Here is a 13256-nt window from a genome sequence, read left to right as displayed (position 1 = left end):
AGAGTGTGATAACATATGGAAGTTTTCAATGCTGTTTATTCAATACCCAACTTCTCTATATAAATTAATTTTGACCTGGCACCTGCATTTATAGCTGTGTCAGTGTCGGCACACCTGTGCATTTTTCTTTCTCCTTGAGAAAGTAGTGAGTGGACAATAACAGGGCAAACACTGCTGGAAATGAAAACAGGGCAGAACTGCTGGGAATAGAGGACAGCTTTAAAAATGGATAGAAAATAGGTGAAGGGTATAGCTTCTCTTTGAAGAAAGCGGCGGAAACGAGCACTCTTAATGAGTGTTGTACATGACCTTTAGGTGCAATTTTAAATATATTCCTAAACCTACTGAGCTTGTTTACTGCCTACTAAAGCAATGATACTAACTGAAACAAAATCTCGGAAGTGACCGATTTGAGAGGAGAAACTCAAATAGTGCCTCTCAACGCAGCAAGCATTTGACAACACAAATATTCTAAACACAAAAATACAACAAATATATGCTCAAATATTAGGTACAATACAATGATTAGAGAGTCGGACTTCGAGTCAGGAAATGTAAGTGGGGGGAGTGAATGAACAGCAGTCTCTTCCACTCTCATTACCCACAATTGAGGTGCCCTTGAGCAAGGCACCTAACCCCCTAACCCCCAGGTGCCACAGCAAAAATGCCCACTGCTCCGGGTGTGTGTTCACAGTGCGTGTGTGTGTTCAATACTCACTGCTGTGTGTATGCCCTTGAAATGCAGAACACAAATTCCAAGTATGGGACACTATGCTTAGCTACAAGTCACTTTCACTTTGAATAAAATGTACATTTATTTATAAACTGACATTTCTCATGCATAATTAATCATTTAAAAAAATAATTAATTTCTCAGTCTGAATGTCTGAACTCTGACCCCAGCAGAGACACAGACCCTGCCCAGGTCAAGCTCGATGGCAGCCGGGCTGGAGAGAAATGGCCGGACACGCGTTCAGGCCCTCTTCTCCCATGCTGCCGGGGACAACAGCACTCTCCTCAGCTTTATGGAAGGAGACATCATCACACTGTTGGTGCCTGAAGCCCGAGACGGCTGGCATTACGGTGAAAACGAGAAGAACAGAATGTAAGTATCTTATGCTTAACATCACATTAAAAGTTGCTCATGCATAGAGCGGCTGTAGAGAAAAACATTTTTGATGATGAGTTTTAAAGTGAATTGATGAACCCGAAAATCTGCTTCAAATGCCATGTTGTATGTGTCTTATCAGGAGAGGCTGGTTCCCGTTTTCTTACACCCGCGTGATTCCCGAACCTGACAGCAATAAACTCCACGTCAGGTGAGTCTGTCGCAATATTAATGAGTTTACAAAAGCCCTTTCAATGTCTAAATGCCATGTAATATTGTGCTGGCTCAACCTATGAAGAGAACTACAGTCATGAGCATGTGCATAAAAGATGCAAACATTGACATGACGAATCAAAATTGACCTTTATTCACATTATGCACATTCAGTGTTTGATCAGTGCATGTTATTCCAAGAAAAAAAAAATTCTTCGTAACCTTTAATCAAAATGTAATATTTTGCTCTTCCTCTGAAATGACTTTCCTTTTCACTGACGTCTCTTGGATAATGTTATCCATTGTTTAGACATTATTTAGTTATTATTTTAGCAAATGTGCATTCATTTTGGCTACATTCTATTCTTTTCTCAATCCAGTCAATTCCAAAAGGATAAAAGTCCTGGACTACATTTCTCAGTTCAATATTCTGTTTTATTAAAAAATGTCACATTATAGACAAATAAATGCAAATGGCAAAGCATGTTGACTTGAATGGTGTCTATATGTGTTTGTAGTTTGCAGCAAAGCAGGAGCAGCAGTACAGGAAATCTTCTGGAGAGAGAGATGGCATTGCCAACACCTGATTACGGCATGCCCACACGCTTCCTTGCCCAGCAGCAGAGCACATCACACAGCCGACAGAGACCGTACAGCGTGGCGGTGCCAGGACTCTCACAAGTAAGCTATGCACACACACACACACACACCCTGTCTATTCTCAATCTTACATCCAGCACACACAGATTAAACTTGACAGATGTATTAGTATAGATCATTATAGTATTAACATTCTATAAAAATGTTAATAGTACTGTAGTATTAATCACCTGTCGTAGACATTTATCAGACATGCTGAAATATAGCAGTGCGACAGTTTGATTAGAGCAGCCCAATCTCCAGCTAACCGCATAGAGGACGTTCCAGGACATTACCCTGAACCTTCCAGGACATTACCCTGAAGGAAGCTAGCATGTTGCATGTAAAAACAGACAAAATCTTATGATTTGGCATTTAAAACAATATTTATTTTTGAGAAATATTTGCATGAAACGTCTGTTTTTGTACTAAACTTTACTGAAATATAAAGTATCCACTTGCAATGGCATTACAGACTTTCAGTATATGAATAAGCATGCAAATACTTCTGGGTATAGCATCAAAACGCATCACAATCTCATACACAAGGGTACGGAGGAGCGTCTTTTGTAATGGTTTCAGAAGTAGGGCTTTGTTGTGTAACAAAGCCAGCAACAACCCCAGGGTCCCCTCCTTAGTGCATTCAATATTTTATTGTCATGCTTGTAGAAAAAAAAAAAAATAGACAGTTGTGACTGTTGTGTCTTCTGGAGTCACTGCCCAATTGCTCATTGCTTCTGTTCAGGATGCACTCAATGACCCTCTTTTTTATTCCCTGTTACAATGGAGATGCTTAGCTTTAGTATCATCAATACTGCAGTTCATAAGTGTTATGTGTTCTTCTACTGCCATCTACTGGACATTTGAGGAAAAGTAACTTACTTAAAGATGTTTTCTCTTCCTTCACAGCAACGGCTTGAGGAGTACGAGTCTCGATTCCAAACAAGGTAAGACAAAGTTTTCACTTACTCATACACACTCTGAACAGTGACACAATATATATATTTTTTTTAATTAAAATAGCATTTTAGTTTGTCTATAAGTTCTTTCTTTGTTTCCTATTATTTGAATTATTCCTCTATGGTTTTGTTTGAATTAAAAATGTTGCATAAATATTCTAAATCCATGGCGATTATGGCAAGCAAAAAAGTCTTGTTTGCTTGACCTGCAGCAGGAGCAGACGAACATAGCTGACGTTTCTGAAGGTCTAGCCCAAACATAAGGTGGGCGGGTGACCAAACAGGGCACCTAAACCCATATTGAACAAGGGAGAAACCTCTGATTGTTTAAATGGGTTTCATAAACCTCACAATATAGTCAATCATTTATGGTCATTTCCCATAGATGTACTCTCAAACATAGTATAGCCATTATTTACCAATTTAAGTTAACTTTTTTAAGCACTTTGTGTGACATAAATATAAATTTTGGGTCATCTATGGGGAAAGCAGACCATTCCCAGCTTTTATTCCAAATTCCTTAGCATCCCAAATTTTGATGTAGGTAGAGATTACATTTTTCAAATTGTTTAATTTTTCCACTTATGTTTCCATCCCATTCTTGCTTTTGCTGTCCATGTGTGTCTGTCTTAATTAGTCTTTAAGTGTCTTTTGTTCCAACTTTTAATTTCTGTAGGGAAATTCTCTTGAGAAGTATATTTGAAAACTGTAGTTCACTTTACACCTTGCTATACACACCATTTAGATTTGACTCCCATGATGCATTTGAAACAATGGGCTCCATTTTCACAATACAAGTGTATATATCTGTCTTAAAGTTTTTTCTGACTCTGATTAGTACATGATTAAATTGTTTTCATTTAACTTCTGAACACACACACACACACACACACACACACACACACACACACACACACACACACACACACACACACACACACACACACACACACACGTGTCTTGCAGGAAATGCAGCCCATCATTGTAACCTGCTTTAATAGAGATTAGTATTAAATTAGTAACATTGAAGGGATAGTTCACCCACAAATTAAAATTCGGTCATCATTTACTCACCCTCACATTATTACAAAGGACTTTCTTCCTTCCTTGAAACACCAGAAATAAATGGAGATCTGAGCTTTTCAGCTTCAAAAAGCACCATAAACGTAGTCTAAATGACTCATTTCCTGTATTTGAAAGTCTCCTGAAGCCATACAATAGCTTTGTATAAAGAACACACTAACATTTAAATCTTTATTCCCTGATAATCTTGACATTGTAATAAGAGAAGCACAAGAACGAATCATTCTTTTGATTCCAATCTTTTCTGTGAATTGGTACACAAAACCAAGTGCATTAATTCATGAATCAGACTCATTCGTTTCTTGAGTTCAAGTATAGTGAATGATTCATATAGACTGATTTTATGGTGCATCTATTCCAGATGAGCTCAGTCCCCGTTCATTTTAGAACAAACTAATAAAGTCACACAAGTTTGGAACATGTGAGTAAATGATGACAGTTTTCATTTATGGGTGAACTATTCCTTGAACATTAGTGCTTTATGCTCTCTGTGCTTCAATGTGTCTGTGTCCAAAGCCAGCCTGGCAGCATCTCCCTCTGTTTGTTCCACAGTGCGGAGGTCAAATTGATTTCGACAGTGTGAGAGGACAGACAGACAGACACACAGACACCACCCTCCCCTCCGTCCACACTCACTTCCCTGTCTTCCTTTATCTCCCAACAATCCTTCCCCCTTCACTCCACCCTCAGAGGAAGAGGATCTAGATCCACCCTTCCCTCCTTCTCTTTCCCTTATTTTATCCAAGTTGGAGGCAGCCTAATGGAACCGGAATGCTGAATATTCCATGTTGACCTTCCTCATCATATGTTCCTATCATGAGGATATTGAACTTATTTTAATAAACATGTTAAATTGTCTATATGTATCTCTTGCCTGTCTTTCATGCATGTACATGTCAGCAATGTATAAACTAAGTGCGTCACTTTTGCCATCTAAGGGTCTGCTACGGATTTAGCATAATTTTACTGACTTTTTCTTTTGTGGAACACAAAAAGGCTTATAGTATCTAAGCTGATTTTTTCCTTATAATGAAAGTGGATGGCGACCAAAGCTATCTAGCAAGATTTTGTGTTTCTGTGATTGTCTGTTCCTCACACAAAGCTAGATGGCTGGATGGCTTCACTTTTTTTGTCATTTGGAGCTTGACTGGTACCGATCCACTTTCACTTTATGGAAGAGAGAAGCTCAGAAATCTAAATTTTGTTTGTGTTCCATGCAAGAAAGAAATGTTGTATGGGCTTGGAACGACATGAGGGCAAGTAAATGAATTACATTTTTTGTTGAACAAAAATGTTTTTTTAAAATGAAACTGGTGTGGCAATATGTTTGAATCTATTGTTTGTAACAATAACGAGTTTATCCAAGTACAAACGAATGTTAATAATGAAACAAAGATGAGGATTTAAGAAAAAATACATTTATATTCAGGTGTTTTTGAATTATTCATTTGGATTGTACAACTGAATGAATATGATGTAATTATTAAACAGCTTTAAGTGTTTTTCCATCTTATATTGCTGATGTAAAGGGCCTCCTTGATCTCATATCTCATCTGGAGAGCCTTCAATAAAGTATCTGTTTTCTAAATGCGTCAAGTGTTGATTAGAGCAGGACATGTGGAATTAATGTACAGTACATACTTGACTTTTACAGTGTCTCAAGTGAAGATTGTTGAATTCTGAAAGCCTTGAAGCTGAATTGGAACAAATTCTTTAAAAAATATAAGTATTGTTGTTTCTGGAATTCAGGGTTCATGCATGAAAGAAAAGACAACTGGTACCTACATTTCCTTGTCCCTTCACCAACCACAAGTGATGCAATAAGCTGTGAGAACTGTATGGTAGTGATTTCACCACAGATAAGGGGTATAACCCCCTTAACATGGTAAATCACTGTAATGCAAGGCATAGAGTGGCTCATTGCTCATTTAAAAAAAAAAAAAAAAAAAAGCAGAAAGGAAGAAAACCATAGAGTTTTAGTATAGGTTGTTTACAGTTGCCAAGCAACATCTCAACTTTATTAATGTAGATAAAGTTCAATCAGATTTTAGAGTCGGAACTGTCTTTTTTCATCCATATTACTGATGTGCCAAGTCTTAATATAATCCATGTGATTCAGTGCCTTGTACATAGTATATTTGTAAATAGCATAACTTTAATCAAACACTGAATTGTAATCATGAATATTTCTAATTATTTTCTTTTGACATGGATGCATTTATTTTCTTTGGGTCAACAAGATCCCTGTACAGCTTTTTAATTCAAAACATATGTAAACACTAGCAATAATCAAATTTGATACCATCTTTTTTTGTTTGTTTGTTTTTCAGTAACAATTTACACATTCTTATATGCTTATAATACACTTACACACCACTTGTGTGAGTTTTATAGCCTTTTTCACAGGAGTGAAAGCTGAAGTCTTTTAGTTCCAGTGTTGTAATGAAAGGGAACTGATTAAATGCTTTGAAATTGCCTTTTTATAGAAACAAAATGATGATTAAGCTATAAAAGAGGTGATAGTTTTGATGTTTCTCTGATGTGATAGAAACACTACAGTGCTTGTCTATTAGTCAGCAAACAGTAATTGTTTAAAGGTGCACTGCTTTACATTTTCTCTGTATTGTACTTGAAATGCCAATATATCGTTGTACATGAAGGTGATGCACAATTAAATAAAATGCACCTTAAGCAAAGTCCAGACTGCACAATCACTTTCCCTTAAAGGTTTTCTCATGTTTTCCTGCACTACATATTCTACCAGGTGCTTTGTGTCTGTCTCTCCTCCTGTAGTTGTTTTTTTTTTTATTTTTCTTTTGCTTTCTGTTTGTCTATTTTTGTGTGTAACTAAACCAACGTCTTGCTGTAGCTCTGCCAACACTCTCCATCTCTGTTTTGATGAATTTAGAGACAAAAGCAGTAAGGTGTCAAGGACTGGAAGCCATTGCCAGTGTTTCTTCTTTCTGCACTAAAGTAAAGGCCATGGTACAGCCGCCACGCTGAGAGATCTGAGATCTGACCACCTCTGTCATGTTATTTGTCGTTTTTTTCTGGAATGCCCACGTTTGGATGTAAAAGGAGAGAAATTACAATAACTGTACAGAAAAGTGTATATATGCACTCAAATATGCATGTATTTTGGGCGACACTAGAACTGTGTAACGTTGCTAAATGATCATGTGACTTTCTACTCTTGAGAAGATGAATAAACATTTCTTCAGATTTAAGCAGTGTAGATTTGTTTTAATCCCCTTCTCGTCATAATTGGGTTTCCTTCTTAATTACATGTTAAGATGTCTTTAGTCTTGCCATGAGACTATCAACAGAATAAGAGATTTTAGTCTGTTTGTCTCTAAATTGATCTGAAATTGTCATCTTATGATAGCTGATTAAGTATTTCAGTCATCACCACCTTAAAGAGTTAGTTCACCCAAAAATGAAAATTTTGTCATTTATTACTTACCCTCATGCCGTTTCACACCCGTAAGACCTTCGTTAATCTTCAGAACACAAATTAAGATATTTTAGTTTGCTCCGTGAGGACTGCATGGAGCAATGACACTTCCTCTCTCAAGATCCATTAATGTACTAAAAACATATTTAAATCGGTTAATGTGAGTACAGTGGTTCAATATTAATATTATAAAGCGACGAGAATATTTTTGGAGCGCCAAAAAAAAAAAAAAAAAACGACTTATGATGGCCGATTTCAAAACACAGCTTCAGAAGCATTGGCACATAAATGAATCAGTGTGTCGAATCATGATTCAGACGCGTGTCAAACTGCCAACGGTTGAAATCACGTGACTTTGGCGCTCCGAACAGCAGATTCGATCCACAGATTCACTGTGCTCCGATGCTTCCTGAAGCAGTGTTTTGAAATCGGCCATCACTAAATAGGCTAAGTCATTATTTTGTTTTTTTTTGGCGCTCCAAAATATTCTTGTCGCTTTATAATATTAATATTAAACAACTGTACTGAAAATGAACTGATATAAATATGTTTTTAGTACCTTTATGGATCTTGACAGAGGAAGTGTCATTGCTCCCTATGGAGCAATTTAATTTGTGTTCTGAAGATTAACGAAGGTCTTACGGGTGTGGAACGGTATGAGGGTAAGTAATAAATGACAGAATTTTCATTTTTGGGTGAACTAACCCTTTAATAACTTACCTGTGCAGTTTCTGGTGATTGTCAGTACTCAGACTGGAGACTCTGCCAATCTGAAGTGTAACACTATTAGTCGGCATTATTAATAATCTGCAACTCAGCTTTCACTGTGCTCACACTCATTAAACATGGTCAGGTTTGCAAATGTCCCCTAACCCGGAAAAAAAACATATGTTTTGAATTATATTTCAATCAAATCTCAGGTAAAATGTTCATATAACATGCTAACATATATAGTATGTATATCTGCACAGCATTAGGCAGGGGAGTTTTAAAACAGTTTCACAATTCTGATTCATTTGTTACGTATGAAGAAAAAATATTGGCAAATGATAAACTAAATTGAATAAAAACCTTTGCAAAAGGTGTTTTAATTACTTTTCACAGTAACAATAATTTCATTACAGAGCTGACTAACCTGCCATTGACTGAATTTTCCGTCAATCCATGTTTTCACTGTTATACGGCATGGGGTGCTATTATGCATCTTCTGAAAGAGTACAGTATCTCCGGATCAAAACAGAGACGAGGAAGAAGCAGAAACAAGCGATAGATGCATTGCTTACACACATGTAAGCTAACGTGATTTTCAAACATTTAACAGAATGTAAATCAAAACTGCCTACTGTTACTGAATGAATTCAGTAATGATTTTTTAATGAACCCGATCAGGACGAAAAATGTTTTCTTAGCTTTTTGTTCAAAATGTTGCTTTCTTAAATGAAACTTACCTATATTAAAAAAACAAAACCACTCTGGGGGCCATGAAAGTTTTGTGAAGATGAAAAAAAAAAAAAAATGCTGGTGCTGGCTGGTAACTTAAAGAGTTAATAACAAATAATAAAAAAGATCAAAAAGCATTTTAAAAACTATTAGATATCATAACTGTGACAATCTGCTTAACTTATGTCCAGTTCACTGTAAAAAGTTGCTCTCGTTTGATATGTTCATTTTCTGAGGGTTAAGCACTTTTTATAATGCTATAAAATAATAATTTGTAATGTTTCAGGCTCTATTTTGTAGTTTACGGAAGAAGATTGGGGCCAAGCTATAATAAAAAAAATAAAACCATCTCGAGATTAAAGTTGTTAAATTTCCAGAAAAAACTCATTAAATTTCAAGAAAAAAGTCGAGATAAACTGTTGAGAATAAACTCATTAAATTATGAGAATAAAGTCATTAAATTACGAGAAAAAAGTCGTTAAATTATGAGAACAAATTCGTAATTTAATTTTAATTTTTTTTCTCATAATTTAATGACTTTATTCTCAACATTTTATCTCTACTTTTTTCTCAAAATTTAACGAGTTTTTAACGACTTTTTTTCTCCTAATTTAGTGACTTTATTCTCAACATTTTATATCGACTTTTTTCTTGAAATTTACAAGTTTTTTTCTCGTAATTTAACGAGTTTATTCTCAACATTTTATCTTGACTTTTTTCTCAAAATTTAACGAGTTTTTAACGACTTTTTTTCTCGTAATTTAATGACTTTATTCTCAACATTTTATATCGACTTTTTTCTCGAAATTTAACGAGTTTTTTTCTCGTAATTTAACGAGTTTATTCTCAACATTTTATCTCGACTTTTTTCTTGAAATTTAACAAGTTTTTTCTCGAAAATTTAACAATTTTAATCTCGAGATGGTTTTATTTTTTTATTATTGCTTGGCCCTAATCCTTTTCCATATTAGTTTCAATGAAAGAGTCTGCTGAATTTTTTAGAAAAACAATTAAATAAACATTAATAGTAGCCTATAGTTTCTTTCATTAAAGGTAAATAGTCAAATTTCTAGCATGTTCTTGTTTTTTTTCAGTGTGGTTCCTGAATATGAACGCTTTTGAGTGAGTAAACTATACAACTATAGTATGATTTTTGATGTATAGGGGAAAAAGTTAAAAGAAGATTGCATGCTTATGACACCACTTAATAAAGTGACCCCACAAAGTATTTGAACGCTTAAAATATCTAAATGTCATTGCATTAAATAATATATGAAAACAAGTAGTATACCTTATATTTATAATTAGAATAACAATTTGTCAGCCATTAAGTACTTTTGGGGTCTCTGTATTCACCGCTGGTTTAAGTGTTTCCATCCACAGCATGTTGAAGGTTATGACTGGGCCTGATTTTACTTCAGCTTCAAGTTTCTTTCCTCCCCAGTCCATTTGATAAAGCTCCAGCTTTCTAAAGAATTCAATTTATACATACAATTTCATATCTGAATGCAATATATAATGTGATCATTTCCTGACACGACTATTAATATAGTCACTCTGAAATGAATCTTTTAAGCAGCCACTGATGCGTAAATGACTCAGGGAAGAGAAACTGAACTTGAATTATAATCAGCATATCAGATTTTATGGCATGCATAATCTCGATTTTTTTTCTTCTTCATTTCCTTCCATTTTCACTCAATCAAATATAGAGCTTCAATCATTCTTTTTAAATTCATGCTGCATGTTTTATTGTCCAAGATGTTTGGTTTAAAAAAACAAAACGTTTAAGCATGCTTTTGGCACATCTGTCCTTTATATAATGCTATGGTTTGTATGTTTTTTTAGAGTGACGGACCCTCTCCAATTCACCACATTTGCGCTCACATCTCACCAAAGACAAGGCAATTCCATCAGCAAGCAGAAACCCAAACTCATCATAACTGAAGACCTTGGATCTCGACTTCATCATTAGGACACTTTTTTGCAGCTACTGTACAGAACCTTATCTTACATCCACGATCCACAGTCTGAACAACAGAACGCGCTCTGAGCTTCTCTTCGCAGTATTGTCATAATATGGATCATATAGATCATCATGTTGATTTCCATCTATGACTGGAAGAATCCATCACTCGATATTTAAACATGTAAATGTATTTAGTAAGACCTTTTTTACTTTTAGAAGACCTCTAGATAGGTCTGTTTGGTCCGTTGAAGAAATCTGCTCAAATGGCCAGATAACATATATAGTATGGTATGTAGTATGATCTTTTCTCTCATACAACACATTTTCTGCCCTCTTGCCACCGTACCACACTTGTCTCCTGCACTTTGAATCATTTAAAATAAGGTGCAGCCTCAATAAAGTGATTCAAGTAACAGAAATTCATTTAATATCACATATTTTATATGATATAATACAAACTTCCAACATTCAGTGTTTATGAACACTGTACAGCAGTTATGTGTGTTATATGTATATTATGTAAATATTATGTGAGAATGGAAAATTAAGAGATAACCTATGATTTTTTTTTTTTTTTTTTTTTTTTTTTTTGTATTTCACTGAATTCATTTTATCCTGCATTTAGATATTCAAATTTCAGAATTAAAATTTTTAGATGCATTTTCTCCCATTTTCTTTCATATCTAACAATGTGCACAAATAGTAGGCTATCTGTATACAATCAAATAAAGCAGCTGGTTGTATAAAAGTGAGGGTTACCGGTGTATTTATTTTATTTATCCTGTTAAAACATTATCATTGTGTGAAATATGTCTTAAAGGGGTCATGACTTTTTTTTATTATTACTTTAATAGCCTATGTTCCTTTAGGTTCACTTATAAAAAAAGTATGCACAAACTCAAAAAAAAAAAAATTGTGTAGAAAAACGTTTATTTTCAACCCTCATTCTGACCCTCTGTCTGAAATGATCCGTTTTTAAGTGGCGGCTCCTTTAAGGCTTGTCAGTAAATGTAAAAGTTGTCTAGTAACATTCCCAGAACGTTCAGAGACGGTCACGATGTGGAGTTCTTTTAAGGTTTGAGGAACGTTATTTGGTGAACCTTCAGGGAACATTCAGGATGTTCTGGGAATGTTTAGGGGACTATTACTATTGGACATTCTGTTAACTTCCCAAATGTCCTCTTTGTAACGTTCTCGGGCGACCATAAAAAAAACAAAATAGAACGTCCCCCTAAACTCATATCGGGAACGTTATTAAATGACCAACAGAAGCCCGTGTGGGAACATTCTGTTAATGTCCCAAATGTCCTCTTTGTAACGTTCTTATGTGACCATAAAATTAACCAAATTGGAACGTCCCCCTAAAGTCATATAAGGAACCTTGAACTGCAGCACTTTCATTAACAAAAGAGGACGTTATGTCCCAAATGTTCTGTAAAATTTCAGAATTTTCATCACTTTTAGAGAACTTTTAAGCAAAGTTGCGTATGGTCACGAAAACGTCACCTTCTATGTGGGTGTTTTATAGAAAATAATAGAGATAAGCATTTACTTTACATGGGCTTTTGAGTCTTGATAGTTTAACATTAGATTTTTTCTGGCTGCTTTAACTGTGCAAAAAATGCAAGAGAGCATCTGATCAGATGAATTGGGTTGTTTAGTGCTGGTGATTCACTGATCATCTCCAGATTCTAAACTATGGGTGTATTAATTGTTAGATTTGCATTAATTAATGATTTCTTTTGTTTTTTAAATTCATTACACAGACATCATGAATCAGCGTATGATCCTCAACAATGGTGACAATAAACAGAAATCTTTAGTAGTTTGTTTTGTGCCCCCCCCCCCCCCCCCAACCCCACCCCCGTCTGAGTCCTGTCCCCCCAAAAAAATATAATTAAAAACCACTCTAAATATTCTATATAAATGATATATACTTAAAATAATTGTGTAAGAAGTAAAGCAATACAAACGCAAACAGGCGTTTTAAGTTTAGAAACATTTTGAGTCACCCCTTCCTTGCCTCACAGTGGTTTGGTCCACCGCGCACGTCACACTTGTGTGTATATAAGTCTGGCGGCGCCGGCGATAGAGATGAGAACAATTCTACAGCATAGAGTTCAACAGATAGTAACGTTTGTTGAGAGGAGTTCCAGTAAGTAGGCTGTCAAGGCTATTTTAATTCAAAAACGTTGGATGTAGTGGTTGTTTTTGCTTTATTTTTGCTGACGACACTGAGTAATTAGTCATAAAAAAAGAGAGAGAGAGAAAAAAAGATAACATGATTTTTTTTCCCGTGAGTCCGCTATTTTAGCAATTATAATGTTACCTAGCTTGTTTACAATAGCTTGTTGGATAAGTCACCCACACCAACAACAATTGTGATAAGAA

The 13256-nt window shown here is 35.3% G+C and overlaps 1 protein-coding gene across 5 annotated transcripts in view; it reads left to right on the top strand.

Moving 5' to 3' along the window:
* Nucleotides 1-10871, top strand: part of baiap2b (BAR/IMD domain containing adaptor protein 2b) — a 55018-nt gene extending 44147 nt beyond the window's left edge. For 2 of the 5 annotated variants that reach the window (XM_067368714.1, XM_067368711.1), the window contains 5 exons: nucleotides 904-1105; nucleotides 1251-1319; nucleotides 1840-2002; nucleotides 2870-2907; nucleotides 4555-6806. In XM_067368714.1, coding sequence (XP_067224815.1) covers nucleotides 904-1105; nucleotides 1251-1319; nucleotides 1840-2002; nucleotides 2870-2907; nucleotides 4555-4585 — 503 coding nt within the window. In that variant the 3' untranslated portion in view covers nucleotides 4586-6806. Of the gene's footprint in view, nucleotides 1-903; nucleotides 1106-1250; nucleotides 1320-1839; nucleotides 2003-2869; nucleotides 2908-3556; nucleotides 3874-4554; nucleotides 6851-10744 lie in introns of those variants that run through there. The other 3 variants (XM_067368715.1, XM_067368712.1, XM_067368713.1) reach the window with 3 other exon arrangements.
* The last annotated feature ends 2385 nt before the right edge of the window (nucleotides 10872-13256 follow it).

This window comes from Chanodichthys erythropterus, chromosome 19 (genome assembly GCF_024489055.1).
Source record: "Chanodichthys erythropterus isolate Z2021 chromosome 19, ASM2448905v1, whole genome shotgun sequence".
NCBI lineage: Eukaryota > Metazoa > Chordata > Actinopteri > Cypriniformes > Xenocyprididae > Chanodichthys > Chanodichthys erythropterus.
Note: the sequence above shows the minus strand (reverse complement) of the source record. Positions and strands in the feature narration are given on the sequence as shown.